Raw genomic sequence first — 22,162 nt, 5'->3', positions numbered from 1 at the left:
ACTTTGGCCAAACATCTTTATATTATGACATTCTGAGTTTCTTCCATTTCATCTCCATATAGTTTTGGCCAATCCAATGTGTAAACTTCCTCTAAAATGTTTTGAATTGTAGGGTAATTCGGGGCCACGATTTGATTTCTGAAAATAGCTATAGATATGTCTAATTGAGCTCTTTATCTGGTACAGTAAATATTTAGATGATTAAACCCTTAAACTGTCATTTTTTTTTTTCAGTTTTATAAACATAATCATCACAATGTCAATGTTAAATCCAACTTACCTGTTGCAAACACAGGCCCAGCAACAGACCCAGGGTGGGAAGAAAAAAAAGAATAAAAACATAAAGACAGGTAACATGGCTGGTGGAAATACTGGCATTGCATTTGTACCTGCAACACAATATAGTGATCTGAGAGGGGGAACATTTTTAAATCTTGATGCCTATTCAACCACAAATCCTGAAATTGCCCAACCAAGTGACACAGGTCCAGTATTGTACACAAATATGACCCAAGGAGGACAAGTTGGTGGTTTTCCACATATGGACTTTTCACAAGATTTTGGTTTTGATGGTAAGTGCAATTGTTTTTTTCTTCTGAGTTTTGGTTCACAGTAAGCATCTTTTGGGTACAATGTAAGATTTCTCTATTTTTAATTATGGAGTAAGCTTATATATAAAGTGTGCAGCTATTTGTATGTTTTAAACTTAAACTTTAGACAAATTAAGACAAAAACAATACTGAATTATAATTATATTATTCATTTTTAATTAGGAGGGAAAGGCAAGAGAGCTAGATATGACAATAGAAATGCTCCATCAAAGAAGAAGAAGGGTGGTGCTGTTGTGGAACCATTTAAACCCGGTGAAAGAGGTAATAGACTTTGATCATTTTATTTTTCCACATACTTTACCTTCAATATCAGTTGTGTAAGTCAATTACTCAGAAATTCTGAGTTTGTCAAGTGTTACGAATCTTTATGTCTTGTCATAAAAAAAGAAATTATAATAGTCTTGAGCAGTTTTGAAAAAGACTCATTCATTTCTTTTAAAAGTAACCATTACCAATTTTAGCTACAATATTTCTGGGTGGGCTGAGTCCTAATTGTGAAGAAAGAGATTTATGGGATTTATTTAGTCAAAGTGAGATTCCTCTGAAAGCTGTAAGGAAGAAATATGGGAAACCGTAAGTTGTATATTTTAATTGTTACATATAATCATGAAACCTTTACCAAGGCCTATTTCATTGATATTAAGGTTACTTATAGTTTTGTGCCCATTGATTTTCTCTGATAGCCCTTTTCCCTCATTATGACCACAGAAACCACCATCATTTCGGTCTGGATCGGAACTGGCACCCTTTTTATGTATTTATTAAGGATTATTTATGAAGGTCTAAAACGTTTTGTAAGACATTATCGCACTTTTAATTGTCAGCTCTATAAGGGCTTAGGAACATGACCTGATTGAATAACAGTCTTTCAATCTTTGCTTAATTAAGAAGACAACATTAATCATCATTCATAATCTTTTATATATCAATTTTCAGATTTGGTCATATAGATTTACAGAACCCTAAAGATTTGAATAATGTGTTGGCTATGAATGGTTTGATGTTTATGGGATGTGCTCTAAGGTTAGAGAAATCCTCTGCCAGTGCACCTGCTGCAACTTTATCTACTGGTAATTTGATTTTTTTTTATATTAGGTATAAGTACTAGTAGGATATAACCCCTAAACTCATTGTCTGGAAACACCACATTAAAAAAGAAGTGTTAGTCTGTGCATTTTTTTAAATCGAATTTTTATACACCCACATGAAATGGGGGGCGTATATTGCCGTCACCCATGTCCGTCAGTCCGTCACACAATTGCTAGTAAACACTCTACAAGGCACAATTCTTGACGAAACTTGGTATGGTTGTTTGTAATCACCCAAGGATGAACCCTATTGAAAATCAGACGAATCGAAAAATATTTATTATGAGTTATTGCCCTTGTTCTTAAAAACGTGTTCAAATATTTGCTTGTAAACACTCTAGAAGACACAATTCTTGATGGATTTTGACAAAATTTGGTGTGAGTGTTTGTAATCACCCAAGGATAAACCCTATTGAAAATCAGAAAAATCGAAAAATATTGAGTATGAGTTATTGCCCTTATTCTTGAAAACACGTTCAATTTTTAGCTTGTGAACACTCTAGAAGGCACAATTCTTGATGGATTTTAACAAAATTTGGCTTGAGTGTTTGTTATCACCCAAGGATAAAGCCTATTGAAAATCATAAAAATACAAAATTTTTAGTATGAGTTATTGCCCTTGTTCTTGAAAACTCGTTTAATTTGTAGCTCGTAAAAATTCTAGAAGGTATGATTCTTGCCAGATTTTGACAAAACTTGTCTTCTAGATTGTTCAGCTAAATCAAAGCTGCCAGTGGGCGTATATTGCCTTGCCTGGCAAGCTATCTTAAAACTTGTTTGTAACTTCTAAAGGTGAGTGAATCGGTGTAATTCCACATGAATTTTTTCTTCTATTTCTGTTTACTTTTACAGAAGGAAAAGATGTAAAGACACTATTTATAGCTAATTTAGCTGCTTCAGTAACAGAAGAAGTATTAGAAGAATATTTCCCTGACTGTGATGAAGTTAGGCTGCCTGTTGATAGATATGGTAACCACACAGGGTAAGAATCCACTTGCTTTAGTCTACACAAAAATAATCCCCTTGTGTAGTGAACACACATCTATGGAAATGATTAAATTTCTGGGAGGTAAAGTTTTAATTCTTCCAGTATAAGACCTAGGATGGAACAAATAGTTCATAAAGAAATAGAGAAAGAGGTGGTCTTAATTGGCTTGTTTTCTTTAGTTTTAGGCCAGAACAGTTGTACACTGTGGAAATTGTAGGCTATCAATATTTATTGATGCAAAGTCGATATAGTTGTGGAGCATAAGGAAATATGAGATAATGGTTTTCTATTTCAGCTTTGCCTTTCTAAAATATAACAGCCAAGAAAGAGTTAAAGAGTTAATAGAAAAACAACAAGGTCAGATTTTAGAAGGAAATGCTATGATTTTGGATTATGCAGCTGGTAAAAGTTCAGCACATAGAGGTCCCACAGAAAGTAAGTACTAACTTGTCAGTAATTATGACTGTTGATTTAATGGCCAAAGAGAAATGTTTGCAACTGTATGTCCCACAATTGTTTTTATCATCCCCTCCAAAAACAAGTTTTGCAATTTGCAATATTGTTGTGGAAATAGGACCAAAAATAGTTGCATGATTAGGTGACCTGATTTGATGCTATTTATATATTTGGTCAGGAGTAATTTTGTCATAAATATTATTAGTTTGATTCATTGAGAAGTATTTTACAGTTTAGGAAAATAAGGTTAGTTATTGAGTAACAGTAGTTCTATTAATGAAGAAAAAGCTACTTTTTATAGATTAATAACCAACTATGATGGTATTATTACCGTATATTATCAATTATATTTGTATTTCAGGTGAAAAAGATCCTAAGAACTTATTTGTCGGAAATTTAGACCCAGATGTTCAAAAAGATGATATTGGTAAACTGTTTCCAGATGCTAGAGAAGTTAGGTTTCCTAATGATGGTAAAACAAGGTATTTATATACATTGATATTACAGATCTTAAAATCAATTGATGAGGAAGGTAATTTTGAGAAATCATCAGTACAACTTCATGAATGAAATTATGAAAAAGAAGATAAAACATTGAATTGATTTTTCAGTTGATTTTTTATGTAATATTAAATCTTATTTCCAAGTAATAGATTGTCGTTTCTTATTATTTGTACAAAATAATTGTATTTGTAAATCTTTACAAGAATATAGTTGTTGAAACATAGAAACATGTTCACTTTCAGAATTGATGCTAACCTAATTTTTTTTCTATTTAAGCTATTGTTTTGTGAGGTTTGATACAGAAGAAGCTGCTAAAAGTGCCAAAATCAGTAAACAAGGTGTTGAGTTACATGGTAAAGAACTAATTATAGATTATGCTGCAGCTAAACAGAGGAAAGAAAAAGATAAAGGAGAAGGTAAGGTGGTCTTCCTTTAGTGAAGTTGTCTTGGAAGGAATATAGTCCCTTCATTATATCATTGGGAGCCGCAGTGAATTACACGCTTGTTAATACCTTCAGATTTTTCAATACGGTTTCCCCCTGTCAGTGAGCGGCTGACATGGAACAATAAACTTGTGTGCTACAGACTGTGCACATTAAAGATCCCTCGACAGTTGGAAATTGTAAAAGTGCAGGCTAATGTCGCTGTCCTGGCAAAATTTCCCTCATTGCACCCTGCATGGCGTTGCCGGTCTTAATTAATTTTTGTTCAGAGAAGTAGGATGTAAAACTCCATATCTTTTCATTTCACAGTATATATTATCCAAACTGCTCTTCCATTGATTGTATGTCATATGTATATTTCATTTTAAGATAGATTGACTAATTAAAATATAAATTGTAAAATCGTCTGTCAGTGACTATGAAATTATAGGTGCCGAAGTCTGTCAAGTTTTTTTTTTTGCACATGACTGTCTATACACTGTCCATTCCAATCCATGTCCATGTTGCAGATCAAATTTTATCTTATTTTACGCCAAAGTTAACTTGTTTTCTGTTTCATATTCAACTCACTTTTGTGAGTCGTTGTTAAGATGATGGTACAAGTATGTACAGTTGTAATATTATCTGACAATAAATGAGTTTCAAAATTATGGAATCAAGAAAAATTTGAACAGACCTCCATGTTGGTGTATATTGATTTGTCTGTCGATCACAATGTCTAAATATAAAATGTTTTCAGGAAGTGGAGGTACTAAAATTATAGTTGTAAAAAACATGTCATTTAAAACCAGTGAAGTCCGTCTCCGTCAAGAATTTCCCATAGTTGAACATATTCGAATGGTGTATTTTCCAGGCACTGATCGGCCTAAAGGGTGAGATATTTGTCAAAGTCAGTCCGACAGTGTTCCATTTGAAGCAAAAAAATATGTATTTAGCCAAATATAAGGCATATGAAGACATAGTCTGAGATATTTTCACAATCTAATAATTTATGAAAATCAAAGCAAATCATTAAACATGCTACTTTTCTTTGCTAATCTATGTTAAATAAGACAATTTTGGGTTATTTCTGTCAAATTTTACAAAAAAATTGTGGTAGTTTACCATTGTGAATGTCAGTCAATGCCTAAAAACTGAATCAACTAATGTCAGTCAGTCCATATTGGTTTTTCATTGTAAATTACAGCTGAATTGTTTGTCTGTCGTTAATCCCTTATTTCCTAAAAACTAGGATTTTTTTTTAAATTAAAATATGTACTGTTTGATAAAGCAAAAGAAAGTTCATTGTTCGATTTAGTCTGGTTAAAAATGTATTTACATATTAAAGGTATGCCTTTCTGGAGTTTCCATGTGTAGATGACACTGATGATGTCTATAATGAGATAAATCAGGACGGAAAGACAGTTGACGGCAGGGTTCTGATTGCTGAATATGCGCTTGAAAAGGGTAAGTGATAGTTTTGAGCCTACTTTCTGCTGTTGACATGTGTTTTGCATGAATAACCTGGACAGCTTGATTGATTTCTTGATAGAAAAAACTTTGAAATATGGTAAAAATAAGTTCAATCACTGTATCTTAGTCATGATATCTTAGTCCATTACAGGTTCAATAATTTATGTCTTGTAACATCTTTTCCGTAACTTTACATAGGTTGCTGGATTAGATACAGACCAGCTCCTAAGATCTTCAATATTATAATCCATATATAATTAACAGTATTTACTTGATTTTGGTTCCTAAAAGTATATTTGATTAAATTCCACCCTGACAAATTTTTTGAAGTTACTTTGTCAATGAAAGAGGGGTGATCAAAACATATTTTATTTCACACCTTTTGACATAGGTGATATGAAGCTTTATTCCAATCTTGGCTCATCTCTTGTTTATTTTAGGTTCTAAAGCTTATAAAGAACGAGGATCTCAGCTGGATGATGAGAGGTTAATGGATTCACATAGAAAGTCACTATGGGGACCTCAAGGTATGGCGTATGAAGGATTTATGAATGAACAAGGCCATGGATATCAAGGTGCTATGCCAATGGGAGGAAATAGAAGATTTGGTGGTCCCTTTGGTGCAGGTATTGAGTAATTATTTACTACACTAATTAATTAATTATGACGCATGCTGAAAATGTGAACAGTTCAATTAAACTTCAATCTCTCTAATTATAGTGTCCAAAAATGATGTTGAAGTATATTCAGTGCTCAGAAAACAGTCTCTTCACCACATACACTGAATTTGTTGAATATGGAATTAACATTATATTGCTTATTGCAAATTCTGTATTATTTTTGTAGGGTTTCAATGTAATTCTAGCTGGGCTGCAGGCTGGGGTGGCAATGATGGATATGGCACTAGTGGTATGGGAGCAATGGGCCAAGATGATGGCGGTTATGTTGAGGAGGATTTCGACATATATGGAAACTTAGTTCAAAATCAAAGTTTCAAACAAAAGAAGAAAAAGAAACAAGTTCAAGAAGAGGATGAAGTTGAATATGTGGATGCTCCAGAGTTTGGTGCAGATATGGGTCTTCCAATGAGTTTCACAGGTCGTAGTGGGGAAGGGGAGAAACCATCCAAACCTCAACAACAAAAAAGATCTAACAATCAGCAGCAAAACAGGTTCCGAAATACTTCTGCAGACATATCAGAAGAAGCCCGAAATAGTGGCTGGGGTTATAAAGCTAAATCTAAAGAAACTGCAGTGGGATTTGGAGAGATATCAGCAAGGGCTAAAGCAAGTGGCTGGGGTACTGGTTCTAGAGGAGGGCGAGGAGGTCAGAGAGGAGGGGGACAGAAGAGATATAACAAACAATCTTCAGAGGAAGTAATGGAAGTAGATGATTCATCTATGGGGCTACCTTTCTCCTTCACTGGTAGAACTGGTAAAAGGTAAAGTCAGGTAAGATATGAAAATATGTTTGTTTGAGTCTGTATGAGTTAAAATATTAATGGTAATTTAGGGGAGTTAGGGGTATCGATTTTCAAATTCATAAAAGAGGGAATACCATTTAAAAATTGCAAAAATGTCACCTTTTTTCAGATCCTGTACTCTGATTTTTTGTTAGATTTTTACACAAAATTGCAATATGGTGATCATGTACTTATTTCTATGTCATTTCAGATTAAGATATTGAGATGAAGAATATTGAAGGAAATATATCAAGGCTGTCCCATTATTCAATGTGTTAATCAGAATAGGAAATTGGAATGTTGATTAATAAGGAGCTTTGTAGAGATGACAAGAAAGAGACTTGTAAACGGTGAACAAAATAAGTTATCCCTACTCCTCATAATATATATAAATTCTAATTGATTTAATTAATCTACAGTGATACTTCAAACATGTACAGTGAAACAAACATTTCAATTTAGTCATTTTTCATTACTTTTAGTGGAGAAGTAGAATTTTGATAATAATGATATGTTAAACTCATGTGGGAAGTGATTGACATTTTTTATAAGTGAAAAAGAGATAATGACTTACAATAGACAGCATGCACCATCTATTCAAGACAATAGGATGTGAAAACTATCATTTCATTTTATTATAATCCATTGTTTTCATTTTTTATCCCAGTTTTCAAACATTTTTTGTTAAATTTCTCAATTACTCAAGTATTTTCTCAAAGAATGAGAACCATAAAATTAACAAAATGATTTTTTTTTATTCTGATTGTACCCTTATTCATCAAGAATTACATTAAAGAAAAATTGGTAAAAATGATCCTCTTGTCATTCTTGTTTGGCTAGGTTGAAAAAAAAGAGGCAAGACTTACAAAATGCTTGTTTCTTTTATTAAAAAGTCTCAAAAGAAAGATTTTTCTTGTTTTGAGAAATTACTACAGAATCGGAATCCACGAGCAACATCAGAAACTTGAAACGTTCAGCAACTAAATATTCATCACTGAATTGTCAATATTGGTTTCAATTAACCAGTGAGGTGAAATACCTGTACACCAGCCTTAAAATTCACTGATTGAATTGGTTGGAATTCCCACTCCTCATTTTAGATCATGATGTCCAAACTTGTATAATACACTGAAAAGACTATCACAAGCTGTATATCATTATTGAACAATCTGTAACATTAACTATTTATGTCTTGTTATTTGTAACAATAGACCCTGTTCTTCAATCTTCATAATCTGAAAGGAAGAACAAGCAAATTACAATGTTCAACCTCATATAAATGATCTTGACCAAGCTAGAATATATCATAGAATGACAGAATGAAGCTATAAAAATATAAAAAGCACACACACAAGAAGATTAAATTGGAAAAGTTCCTTTGTCTCTGAACTATCATATGACCCTAGTTTTGATACTGGCACACAATGCAAGAAGAGATTTTGGATCTTTTCCTCAACTTAATAAGTCAAATTTTTAAAAGGTTATAATATTTCAACACAGCCTTCAAATCACATTTACAGCCATTTCTAAAACTTTAAATGTGATTTGAAGGCTCTGTTGAAATATTTCTTTATCGAAAATATTTCTTTATCGAAAATATTTCTTTATCGAAAATATTTCTTTATCGAAATTTGACCTATTATTTCGAGGATTCAAAATGGTTGTGAACTACATTAGTGTGTGTTATTTCCATGTAAGAACCATACATAGTTTCATATGACTGCAAGTCTGAGAGATATAGTTGCAATTTCTATTTACTCTATTCTGGTCTAGTGTGTTTTAAAATACAAAGAGCTTAAATAAACTAAGATTTTGTAATATTAAATTTTAAACCATCATACCTTCTTTTAACTTCTGTTTTCTTTTATTTTTTCTGCTATTAGGATTTTCTTTTTTCGGTCGTTCTTTTTTATTTTTCCCTGAAAAAAGATTACTAGTAAGTAACTAAATCGAAATACAGTCCAGCAACATAACAGAAAAATGTCACCAAGTAAACTATTCAACTGTAAACAATTTTATAGGAGAAACAAAATATATTTCTTAAATAATTACACAAATTAATTGTAAAGGAAATTATAATAATAATTAAAATCATACCTAGTTTAGATGTGTAATAAAGGTAAATTCTTCTATCATGTAGTTTTTCTTCATTGAATTTTGATACAGCTTCTTCAGCATCTTTCTTAGTTTTAAATAATAAATATGCCCTCCTAAAACAAACGTTTGAAAATTAAAGATAAATTATCTTGGTATTGCTTGCATATAAAATTATTTCTATTTAAGTTACAAATAAAGCAATAAACGAGCATGCAATGTTATAATTATACAAACTGCAACCAACGAAACTAATTCAACTGAAATACTGTACTATCATACACAATATTCATATATTATCTCACCCTTTTGACTGTCCTGTTTCTTCATCTTTTATTAATCTGCCTTTAAGAGCACCGAATTCTTTTATGATATCATCTTCTGATATATTAAATGTTAAATTTCGAACTGTAACTGATTTTGTTGGTTCTTCAGAAACACTATAACCATCTGAAATATAATACAGTTCAAAAATTTGTTGTTATGGTCTCAATATGTCTCTATAAAATCTATCTTTAAAAACTACAAAACCATCATAACTTAAAGTTGATCTTAACCATTCAATACAGTTATGATTGAAATGAAATTGTTGACCAGAGTTTATAAACATACTTCTACAAGTTAATATAAGGATAACATTTATTTATGCAACAGAATCAAAATAATAATTGTTAGAAAAGCATGATACCTTCCATATAGATATTTCAATTTCTATCAAAGTTTTGAAATTAGGCTAGGTTTTTTTCAATAATGTTAATAGAAAAAGTTGAATGAACTTCATTTGCTTTTGAAATGTTCTGATTTTTAAAAGAGTTTCACCATTCAGTAACACTATGTTAATACATTATAGATATATTTCAATTTATACAAAGTAACTTGCCACATACTCTTAAACTCTAGAAATTGCACACTACCTTTCTTTATTTCGAAACTGGATCTAAATTTCTGACCACTATGATTCTGTTCCCTCTGTTTAGCTAACTCCAGGAATAATTTTTCTCCCTTCAGATACATTCCTTGTTTCTTAGTGATCACTTCCTTCACTTTATTTTCTGTTGAAAATTGCAGATAGGCATAGCTGAAATATTTGATAAACTGTACTGTGCATCAAAAATTACTTTTTTTTTTAAAACTAGATAGCTCATTCTTACAATACAATTATGAATAGTAAAATATGTATACATCTTGAGAACAAAATAAGAAAGTCAAAGTAGACAAATTATTCTTTTAGTGAACAATTAGAATATATATTCATATTTCTTAAATTGATACTCTGTTGTGTTTGCTTATTGCTAGTTCAGTACTAAGCTTTAGATGAACCGGGGGCCCAGTTTATAAAAAAACACAACAAAGCAGAGTATTAAAAAGTCCTTACCCTTTATGTTTGCCATCATCATACTCAGGATATCTAATACTAGTACAATCAGGGAATATTTTACATAATTCTTCTTCTGATACATTCTTATTAATATTTTTTATATATAATGTTTTACTGTTTCCTGCAATTTAAATTACAAAAGCTGATACATTATGTGAGGCTTACAGTCCCAGAAAGTTGTTCAAGCAATTGAAAGCTTTTATTGTATCTCAATGGTAGCAGACAAGCACAGAAAGTCTAGGACATCATATTTTACAAAGTGTCAGTATACAGCATACATTATGAAAAATGTCATTAAACCTACAGATCATTAGCCTACCTGCCATTGTGAGTTGTAATTTTTTATTATTAATTTCTATTCCTTGTTTTTTCTTTAAACATTTCTCCATTTCCTTTTCTGTGTCAAAAACTAGAAAAGCAAATCTGTGAAGAACAACAATTATACTACAGACATTATGTGGAAACATACATGACAAACAGGCAAATTGTGAAATATTCACCTTCAAAATGCAAAGACAAATCTTTTATTCAAACTCAACTGTTTTTTTCCCAAAACTCAAAGTATTTGGGTTAAGGAGAATAAATTTAAGATTCTTTTTCAATCTCAACTATTGCCAATAATCCACACTAGAGAAAGTTGGGTTACTCACCCTTTAGAAGTCTGATCATATTTAGTTGGAAACCTAATATGACTAGCATCTGGGAATAACTGTTGAAATTCTTCTAAGTTCATGTTTCTGGGAATATTATTAACAAATACTGTGTTCTCACTGCTTCTCTCTTCTGTAACAGAAAATGAATTAAAATGTTAATTTTAATGCCAGTTTTTACTGACTGGAAGTCAAATATGGCCAAATATTATCAGTCCTTGACATGTGTTACAAGTTCCCTGTAAAATACATATCACTGAATTTGAAGTCATCAATATTACATTATGGCTAGAACAAAGAAAGATACTTCAAGTGATGAAGTCTTTCATGGTTTTATCTTAATATTTCACATTTCAATTCTTTTTTCTGTGCATTTTCATTGATATTTTATTTGATTTCTTGCTCACTACATTACCTTCCATCTTGGCCTTTTTAGATGAACTATCAGACTCCCCTCCTTTTGATTTTCTTTTTCTATTTTGACCATCGGAATCACTTGATTCTTCTTCTGATGCAGATAGAACAACTTCTTCTTCCACTTCTTCTTCTTGAACTTTCTTGGATTTCTTCCTCATTTTGTAAGTATTACTCTTTAAATTATTTAACAGCTACCAGTAGGTTATCTCTGTAAATATAAGAATTATTTCATTATGAATACATGACAACTTCGACTTAAACAAGACGGACCACTTTTCATAATACACTCAGATCACCTATTTGTGACTTGGATCATTGACTATGCAAACCATAACAGGAACAACATCCCATGGATGATGCTAGATTATAATCCTTTTGTATAATTACTTAATCTACAATCTCTTTGTATAAATTTAATCTTAGTCTGATTAATTCTATCATCTAATCCCATTGAACAATTCACATCCAAGTGAAAATTAATAACTAATAATTGTTGAGTATTATCAAATAGTGACCTTGTTCCTAGACTTAAAAAAGTGGTCCAAGTTTCATTAAAAATAAGGTTTAAAACTGGGTCTGATTCTCAAACAAGTCATCCGAATGTTATCAAAACTGGTCCAATTTTGTTGTGAAATCTTTTTTTGTGTGAAAAAACAGTTGTCCAAGTTGTCCTGATTCCTTCAATATATCTGATTACTTGTTGATTATAACCTTAGTGTAAGCTTATTCATGTATTCATGTATGTGCAATGTCTTATAATGTATTTGTTAAGTTTCGCAAATGTTTAAAAGTGGTAAATAACAGTAGTATATAATATTTCTAGTATTTTTATTGAACAATAGTAAGATTAGTATGAAGAGGAATACTGAGGGAGATATAAAATAGGTCTAGTGTAAAGGGAAAATATTCAATGAAACGATTTATATAAGGTTGGGATTATGTTCCATTTCGGTAAATGGTAGAAAAGCGTTGCGATGCGCATTAGACACCTTCTACTATATTTAGTATCAAAGAGAGAGTCAACTATTGATAGAAACAGATTCCTGTGCACTAAGGGTCAAAATGAACATCTATATTTTTTTTTTTTACTTCATATCAAATAGAAATTTTAAAGACTATCTTTCTCTTGAGTCAATGAGTAGGGTTTTTGGGGCCATTTTGACTTTTGCTTTGGGTCCATTTTCAATAGGTGGCCAATGTTTAGTTCTTCTTCAGTTTTCCCGCAATTTCCTTACTTACTTTTCACGACTGCATATTTTCTTTCCTTGTGCATAGGTTATTGCAAAATTTATAAGACTATCAGGATCTGATAAAGTGTCCAAGTGACTTCATTCATAACGCATCTTGTTCATTTGCAGAGTAACATTTCTAGCCATGATGTCTGTCCCAAAAAGCTTTATAACAGTATCTTGTTATTGAGCTTACTTTAGAACAGACTGAACTGATGATGAGATAGTATCTAGGGGATGCATGAGTCAGCTGAGTTAGGTTACAATGTATGCCATGCCTGGTTAACCAAAACAATTGTGGCATGATTAGCGTTCACCCTATCAGTCATCAAGTTCGATATCCTGCTGATAATTTTCTTTCTAGTGCCCTGGTAATCAACACTTTTATACGTTAAATATAATTTCGACAGTTTATCGAACAAAGAAACAATGTGATCTTCATAATCGACTGCCAAACCACCAGCTAAGCGATCGATAGCTATAACCTTGCAAGTAGCATTTACAAATGTAACATGCACACTATTAATATGTATGCCCTCCTGTGTTGTTGTATCAAACCCTAGTGTGATGTTATTGTTTTCCAGGATGAATGTCTGAAATGACATTGCCATTTGCTCCACTGTTGTACGATGAGGGATGTTATCTGCATTAATTGGTACACACTAAATCTCCGTGCAGACAATTTAAAGAGATTCGGAATGTTACCAGTTGGGACCTGGTTTACAAGACAATCATACACAAATAAACATGTTTTATCACAAATTTTTTGTGTTTTTCGTTTCGTTTCGACTCTTGTTTTTTTGTAACTGTCCAATTCAATCTCCAAACAATCAATTATGTCATGCTTAGCACTAAATTCTAATTCTAATTGAAGCTTTTAAATATCGGTTCGCTCTGATTGTTCTTTTCCTAAATTCTAAAATTTTCTCTTGAACTGTACCTTTTCAAGTTTGTTGTTATTACCAGCTTCACTCTTAGAGAATTCATTAAGTTGTTTTATTTTATCATTACGACGTTTGATTGTTTGACCGAGAACACGTACACTTTTTTTTGCTGCAATTTCTTATTCAGGTTTGAAAGCTTATTCATCAATGGCTGCACGTTCTTTTTCAGCTCGTTATCATCTAATTCTATGCTTAATTCAGTTGTTAAATATCTTATTGTCTTCACATTTATTCAAGCAGATGTAGAAAATGTGAAAGCTCAGTGTGCCACATACCTACATCATGTCATTGGTCTATTCTAACAACTCAAATTGAAAATAATAATTAACATACAGTCAAGTAACCTAATTTCGTGGAAACCTATTATTCGTGGATTTCCGGAAAAGGTTAATAATTTACATGAGCGACCTTGCGCGACCTCCGCATTAGTTTGTTTTGATAAACATGGGTTTTCTGTACAATATCAGCTAGTAGAATGAATCCAGTAGTTTCAAGCAAGGTAAAATGTATAAAGTATACTTTGACAAATACAAAATGGCGGATTTCAGTTATTACCAAACCTCACCATTTTTTATTGGCCGAATTTCCTTATAATCCCAAGCGGTAATCGTAATTCCAAGTGTCGTCTGCTAGAATGTAGTCCAATGAATGAAGTCACGTGATCAACTAGCAGATTCCGTGTCAGCAGGAAATTTCTATGGAACACAAAGTGGACCATATTCTTATGTTGTTTCAGTGACTTTTAGCAATAAATCACGCTACGTATATTATTTTGTCAGTCACTATTTTTTTTTTAAATCGTGGTTCTTTGAAGGAATTGTCACTAGTTATAATGAATTGATATTAAAGATAAATACTAAGAGAAGTTAATTATACCGCCCGGTATCCATACAACGTGTTTTTCTTGACTTATTTATAGATCAAACATTGTACACGAAAATAGGTGACTCATTCTGCCGCCGTTGCCGAGTTGGTTGCTCATGAAATATGGGTCAGTGAAGGTTTCATAAAGAAAATCGAAATAAACCAATTTTAATTATTTTGTAGAATATCTGAGGAAACATCTAAGACATAAAAAAATTTTTTCGTTTTTTTAACTTTGACGAAATTCGGTGTTGAATCCTTATATCCACGAAAAAAGGTTACACCATTGTACATGTCACGTAATAATAGGCTAATCATTTATTTTTGGTTTAGTAAGAGGCCAAGTTGACTCTAAAAGTTTAAGGATTGAAAGGAGAATGGGGGTAGAGACAGGTGATTCGAAAGCGTAGAGAAGATGTTTTTGTCGGAAACAAACCTATAAAAAAGCAATGCAATGAGTTCGTTTTTCACAAATCTGAAAATTATAAACGTAAACAAATTATTTCCAAACCGGAAGCACGTGTGTCTTAAAATAAATATGTTTTCAAAAGTGAAGAGTTACAATATAAAAAGGAGAATAACTCACATTTCAAAATGGCTAACTTTTTGCAGTAAAAATTAAAGTTTATAGAAAATATTTGAAAAAAGCATTGAAAGACTTTATTTCCTTGCATAAACTCACAAGTAATTCATGCTGATTTTTGCTTACTCCTGATATTAGGCCTCCGAACCGCCAATCTAAATTTTTCGTGCAGTGTATAATTATATTAATAAGCTGGTTGATAAACATACATAAAAAATCAATAAATTATTATTCTCGGTTTATGCCATTTGTTTAAAAAACTTTACATAAGATGCTGGTCTAGGAAATCCAGAAACTGACAGAGTATAGTCAATGAGTTTTGTTACTGGTACCCGTTAGTAATAATAGTCTACTGTCTTTGCAGAATGAATTATTTTTATGAGAATTAGAATATCAGCCTCAAAATAGAATTGTTACTCTTTGAGTGTCAGCATTGATAAATCTATGATTAACCTATATGCAATCACCAAATTTCAATTTACCAACAAATTAAAAAAAACTGTTTAGAAGTAGTGCAGAAAAAATAATTTTTCAATTTCTTTGTTTCTTCAATCAATTTTTCAGTAAAATCATGAAAGCTGTTAAACAAAAAGAGAAGAGAAAGAATAGAGAAACATTTCCCTTGAATTTTGAAATAATTTGTCCTAAGAAGATAAAAATAGTTGGACATAAAAAAGGTATGGGCTTCAATATGTTGTTATTATGATTTGAAATCTTGCTTCCTGATACTTAAAATTTTTCTCATTTCATGTTATCAATGGTGCAGAACAGTTGAATATGAACTTCTTTCTTTAATTGATTTTATCATTATTGCTGCTCAAGTGTCTTTGTTCATCATTGATTTTCATTTGTTCATTTATTTGCAGGAGGGGTTGTAAAGAAAACATCTGGTACTTCCAATGGAAAATCTTCATCCTCAAATTTCAGAGTGTCAGATTCAAAGTCTCAGAGAACAGGTATTAGATATAATTGTTATAGAAATAGAAGTATCGAGTTGACAAGCTCAGTCACAGTCATCTCTATGCATACAGGAGTAATGGTAGTAGTGGAGCTCAAATATTACAAAAGATTTTTTGAGCAATAGTCAATGATTAGTCAAATTAGGCTGAGGTTGTTCATTTTGAATCATGTGTCGACTTTTTTGTATTAAAGGAAATTTTGAATTTGAATTGAAGCTTTATAAATAATTCTCTGTTCATCAATATTTTAGAGACTAGATATAGTTTTTGAAAAGTTTAATCCATCATGGTAATTGTATTTCTATTTTAGTTGCCGGAAAGAAAAAATATGATTATAAATTAGTGGTGAAAAATTTAAGTTTTGAAGTTGGAGAAGCAGACTTGAGAAAAATATTCTTAACAGCTGATAAAATTACTTTATCTAAGTTCACTGATACAGGAAAATCTAAGGGGTAGGTTTTTAGGACAAAATGATGTTCATTGTACGTACATATTTAATAATTTTTATGTAATTACCATTATTATTCAGCCAATCAATCAGATATGTAGTTGTAATTCTAATGAGCAAGAATGTTTTTTGGCACAGGTGATAAACTGTCATTTTCAACCATGATACTAAAAGTGTGTAAGCATACAGTTTTATTGATTTATTGAATTATTAAGAAAATGCATTTAAAAATGTCACAAATTTCTTACTTTTATTCTGCTCTTTTGTCTAAATTCTTTTGTCATATTTTAGGTATGCGTTTGCAGAATATCAATCAAAACAAGATGCTAAAGAAGCTCAACATGCATTGAACAGAAGAAAAATAAAAGGAAGAAGAGTCAGTATCCATTTTAAAGGCATTGAAGGTCATTTTCAATTTTATTCTTCTTTTTCATTTTACTGCAATATCTTTCTATGTGAACTTTCAACAATAAATCAAATAAAGATATAGTCTGTTAGTATCACTTAGTATGGCCTGAATAGTTATAAAGACAACAACTAGTTAAAGATCAATATTTTGATGTTTAAATTACTTGTGGTTACAAAGTAGTATATGAAGTCCTACCAACAGGAGTTTGTATGTTTGAAGAATTAACAGCATTTAACAGTACAATACTTTTTACATTATAGATCTTAAAAGTCATGAGTCTAAGTTACCAACTCCAAAGAACGTGAATTTATATCCCAATAAGCAAGAACCAAGGATTCAAGGTATAAACAATTTCAAGTGTAAAATTTTTCAATATTCTGAAAATCTGTATCAATATATAGAATTTAGCAATGGGAAGGAATTTTCATTTCTTTGGAATCAGAAATCATATGAAATACTAACAATGGTCAAGGGTTGACCACAAAACAAACCCTTCAAGAGCAATGTCATTAAGGTATACTAATTTACTCTTAAATAATGAATTTTTCAGCACCAAAGAAGCAGTTTGTGTTTGCTGATGATAGTGATTGAAATTTTCTGATATTGACAAACTAAAATGATATATTGCTCAAATTAGTATGTCAATAACTGACTAATGCAGGACTCATGTATATAAATCTCTGCATGTTCATAGTAGATATGATTGTACATAAATGACTTAAGTAAAGATCTGAGCATGGAATCATAAAGATTGACTGAAAGAGGTCTTTTCTCTGTCCGAGAAGAATCAAGAGATATCTATACAGAAGTTAATTTTTTTGTATATATAAGTTTGTATGCGTTCTAACTGTATAAGGTGCAAACTTGAACACAACAAAGGTAATGCTGTCAGTGTCAGTAACTGGTTTTATGTAATTTATCTGGCTGAGTTAGACAATTATTTAACCCCATTACTTACTATGTACATTATACACTATGCATTTCATCTCTCAATATATGATACTGTGAATTTGTATATTTTTTTTAATGAAAACAATAAGAAAGAATTTGTTGTTATTTATTTTCATGATTAAAGCAAAATAACTATTCTTCTTGGAGAATCTATTCAAAAGTTTTAAAAAGTAATATAAATTCAAACAATTATGACTATTCCACTTTTTAATGATTCAAAGAAAACATAGTTCAAAAGCCAATAAGCCATTCCACAATAGCACTGAAGAAAGAAAACACATTGAATATTTGGGATGATAAATCATGATAAGATTAATAAAAGTTCTTGTAAGTAGAATGTAGAAGTGTAAAATTTAATCCGAATCATCTTCAAATTGATTTTCAGTGAAGACTTTATTTTTAATTTTGGGTTTTCGTTTCTTTTCTTTCAGAACTTCCCCATCTTTAGCACCTGGTCCTTTTCCTGCAAATAAAAGATTTTGCAAAAATATTACACATTTAGATTTAAGCTAGCACACTTTCCACATTCACAACACAAAAACTAGATGCAAAAACATTGTTCAATTCTGATCAAATATGACTAAGTTTTTCATTGACATAAAAAATCAAAATCTTACCACTTTCAGGGGCAAATTCTACATAAATAGCTCTGCCTCTTATTTTCTTTCCATGCATTTTAATCTGAGATTGTTTAGCATCATCTACTGTTGGAAAATCAACAAAACCTTTCCTGAAAAAAAAAAAAAACCAAAATGTGGATATTGGTAAGAATATTGCGTAATGTATTAATATCCTATTTGCATTGTTTCCATTTATTTCTGTTTATAAGCTGATCATGTGAGGATGTGGAGAACAAAAACCTACCCTCTAGATTTGCCAGTATCAGGAAAAACTGGAATTCTAGCCTCTAGTGCACCTTTAAAATTCTCTAATAATTCATTCTCAGTAACAGCATACTGCAGATTTCTTACTACTAATGTTTTCTTTCCTACTTTAGCTCTCTTTGGTGCATCTATAAAATATACAACACAGTTATTGATTAACATGAAACCATCTGAAGTGATGTACTCAATAGTGGCACCAGTAGGAGGTTCAGGGGAGCATTTGCCCACCTAGAAAAATAGCCTGTGCCCTCATTTGCACATCCACCTTATTTCTAACAAATTAAGAAATATGATTTGTAAACGTTTTTGCTCCCAGAATATGTGTCAAGGCACCAAATCAAATCTATTTTTCAACTTTTTTCTTGTGGATAATCCTTTCCTATGCATTTCCCCAGATCGTATTTTTAATTCAACATCGTAGGTTGCCCTCTTATTAAGTCACATATGCCCTCTTATTGTATGCCTAGTCCTGGGGGTCTGGTCCGCCAAGGGATGCACTTTATAGAAAGATGTGGTTAAATGTTTGTTTCGTGTTTAAAACTATGCAGTATACATTCATTATTACAGTGATTTTCAGTAAAAATTGCTCTGTGGACATCTGTACAATTTGTATTTTACAGCTATTGTTTGAATTTCGTTGTTAAAGTATTTACATGAGGACAAGCAGCTTGATTTATCAAAAGAATGAAAAAGTAAGAGTTATTAAATAATACAAATATTGGTCATAACTCTTTCCTAGCTATGAGAAGTCAATCAATATTCAGTTAACTAACCGAAATCAGGTCTCGCACTGGTAGCCTCTGCAATATTCACATTTACCCCATCAATTTTCTTTCCATCTAGGTTGACTGCTTTAACTAGATCTTCCTTAGTACTCAAATCACAGTGACCAAATCTACAACCAAGATAATTCATGAGTTTGTTCATTATTCAAAATTTCTCCACCTTATCAATTTATAGATGGGACTAGGGTTCACTTTATCCAAATAGCTTATGAGGCTCTGCATAAACTCAGTAAAAATGATGAACAAAAGATGTTTAATAAGGAACTTGGTAAAAATTCATAACTTATTTTGATTTATATCTCTCAATTATTATAAGTAAATTGTTACAGTATAACTAGAACTAGAAAAAATTTCCAAGCGATTAGCAATAAAATACTTACTTTTTGCCCTGCTTCTTTCTAACTTCTAGTACTGTGACACCTTTCTTAGTAAAAAACTGTTTAATACTTTCTGGTGTTGAGTCTTTATTTAACCCTCCCATAAATATAGAAACTGAAATAACAATTTTACTGTTACATTAGTGTACATTAAATCAATTATTGAAGATTATTATAGAAGAACCTGTTGTTGGAAACATAATAACTCAGGATAATCATACATGTAAAATATTAAGCACATTGATTGGTTTGGTGTTATTCCGCGATGATATTAACCAATCTAATATCTAGATATAGATCTGACAACATATTGTGTAAGCTATCTATAATGTATTTAATAATATTGAATATTATATATATATTATTGAAACAGAATAATGTTTAAACATTAAGAAATTTAGTTAATGCTTTTAAGGCATTCAGCAGAAAAACAACTCACTGAATTCTGTTTTTGTCTTTTTAGCAGGAATATCTGCTGATGATTCCACCTTCCTCTTCTTAGTTTGTAGTACCGAGTCATTATCGACATCATCATCTTCTTCTTCTTCATCATCATCATCATCATCCTCATCATCACTTTCAGCATTGCCACCAAACTGTTTGATATTTTCCATAACACCCTTTAAAGCAGTCTAAAAACAAACAAGAAATTGGTTAACTGATCCAGACTTACAACCAACATCGAAAAATAGATGTGGTGCTTATACGCTCAAGAACTTCTCAACCAAAACTATTATCTTAATACTGTTGTCAGTAATCCAAACTTTACCAATTTTATTGCAAACAAGTTTATTCATTAGACCATAAGACAAGACACCTAATCTAAAAAGACACCTAACAATTTAAGTAATGAACAATATAAAGTGCTATACAGATACAATTAAATACAATAATCAATGGAACATAATACCATAATTCACAGTTTTATATTTGATTTTAAACTATATTCAAAAGAAATATATTATACAAATAAAAATAACCTAGCAACATTTTGTTTCTTTTGTCAATTGGCTTTTCTTTTATATAAAATGTGAAATTATGTTCAATACACTGATTATCTGAACGAAATAGCTGATGTAAATTAGTATCAGTTGGGTAGTCACAGTAATATGAGGGAATGAAATTATGTCTAAAATCTGATAGAATCAGCTGTATTAAAATAAAATGCATTTTCAACAGTTTTTATAATTGAGATAACTTACTGTATTATCGACTCCATTATCAACTGAATCTTCATCATCATCATCATCATCATCATCATCATCATCAGAACTTTCAACTGGAACCTTTTTTTTCATAGCAGGCTTCATTACTGGTGTACTCTTCTTCTATAACATAAATACATTCTTAGATTAATGCACAACATCAAAATAAATATCCATGTTTGTCAAGAAATATTACTTAAATGGAAAAGAGCCACAAAAACAATAAACAAATCATTATAATCTGATAGCAGCCCATTTATCTTGGAAACATTTAGTGCATCAAGAGGCATTCTTTGGATTTATATTGTTTGTTGTTTAAAAGACTTAATGTTTGTAAGTAAGTAACCTACAAAGAATAAAATTGTAAGCAATCAGCCAATTTCAGTGGACCCAATGTCACTAAATCATCAGCCTTCAAAAGGATACTTTACTGCAGTTAGTAAGCATTAAATACAACCCAGCCAACATCTACTTTTAATCTTCAGACACTTACCAGTCTCATGTTTGTCCTAAGCAGATAGAAATATTGTAATAAGGACAATTTGAAATATCTATTCCCACCTCTGCTAACTGGAATTTATTCCTCAAACAGTAATGATTGGACATGAATGGTGAACTGAACATCCTTGAACAGGAATGATAAACCGAACAGGTATGTTGAACTTCCTTGAACAGGAATGATGAACCGAACTGCCTTGAACAGGTATGTTGAACTTCCTTGGACAGGAATGAAGAACCAAACTTCCTTGGACAGGATGTTAAACTGAACATCCTTAGACAGGATAATGAACTTCCTTGGACAGGATTTTGAACTGAACTTCCTTGGACAGGATGGTGAACTAAACTTCCTTGGACAGGAATGGTGAACCGAACATCCTAGGACAGGATGGTAAACTGAACTTCCTTGGACAGGATGGTAAACTGAACATCGTTGGACAGGAATGATGAATTGAACTTCCTTGGAGAGGATTATGAACTGAA

The 22,162-nt window shown here is 31.4% G+C and overlaps 4 protein-coding genes across 4 annotated transcripts; 2 read left to right on the top strand and 2 right to left on the bottom strand.

Annotated features, from left to right (window-relative positions):
- Positions 1-355: 355 nt before the first annotated feature.
- On the top strand, positions 356-6,987 carry LOTGIDRAFT_154598 (hypothetical protein; the record flags this gene model as incomplete). Its single annotated transcript, XM_009063813.1, has 12 exons — positions 356-572; positions 774-872; positions 1,073-1,184; positions 1,548-1,681; positions 2,552-2,681; positions 2,983-3,122; positions 3,505-3,625; positions 3,924-4,063; positions 4,830-4,962; positions 5,418-5,536; positions 5,983-6,168; positions 6,389-6,987. 12 exons carry the CDS (start codon positions 356-358, stop codon positions 6,985-6,987), a joined length of 2,130 nt encoding a protein of 709 aa, XP_009062061.1.
- An 881-nt stretch (positions 6,988-7,868) lies between these two features.
- LOTGIDRAFT_229266 (hypothetical protein) lies at positions 7,869-15,087 on the bottom strand. The gene is made up of 10 exons (XM_009063812.1): positions 15,017-15,087; positions 11,542-11,751; positions 11,127-11,259; positions 10,796-10,899; positions 10,474-10,597; positions 10,013-10,176; positions 9,404-9,548; positions 9,102-9,214; positions 8,846-8,923; positions 7,869-8,239 (listed from the first exon to the last, which is right to left on the bottom strand). Exons 2-10 carry the CDS (start codon positions 11,699-11,701, stop codon positions 8,226-8,228), a joined length of 1,035 nt encoding a protein of 344 aa, XP_009062060.1. The 5' UTR covers positions 11,702-11,751; positions 15,017-15,087; the 3' UTR covers positions 7,869-8,225.
- Positions 15,088-15,159: 72 nt separating this feature from the next.
- On the top strand, positions 15,160-18,023 carry LOTGIDRAFT_229265 (hypothetical protein). Its single transcript, XM_009063811.1, has 7 exons — positions 15,160-15,264; positions 15,728-15,840; positions 16,030-16,119; positions 16,433-16,574; positions 16,862-16,974; positions 17,240-17,320; positions 17,530-18,023. Exons 2-7 carry the CDS (start codon positions 15,735-15,737, stop codon positions 17,568-17,570), a joined length of 573 nt encoding a protein of 190 aa, XP_009062059.1. The 5' UTR covers positions 15,160-15,264; positions 15,728-15,734; the 3' UTR covers positions 17,571-18,023.
- LOTGIDRAFT_229264 (hypothetical protein) lies at positions 18,021-21,683 on the bottom strand (the record flags this gene model as incomplete). The annotated part of the gene is made up of 8 exons (XM_009063810.1): positions 18,021-18,393; positions 18,548-18,660; positions 18,795-18,942; positions 19,588-19,709; positions 19,980-20,091; positions 20,416-20,608; positions 21,179-21,304; positions 21,675-21,683. The coding sequence occupies 8 exons, from the start codon at positions 21,681-21,683 to the stop codon at positions 18,284-18,286; spliced, it is 933 nt and encodes a 310-aa protein (XP_009062058.1). The 3' UTR covers positions 18,021-18,283.
- Positions 21,684-22,162: the final 479 nt, after the last annotated feature.

This window comes from Lottia gigantea, assembly GCF_000327385.1.
Source record: "Lottia gigantea unplaced genomic scaffold LOTGIsca_6, whole genome shotgun sequence".
Lineage (NCBI taxonomy): Eukaryota > Metazoa > Mollusca > Gastropoda > Lottiidae > Lottia > Lottia gigantea.
The sequence above is the reverse complement of the archived record's forward strand: the minus strand, read 5'-3'. Positions and strand labels throughout refer to the sequence as shown.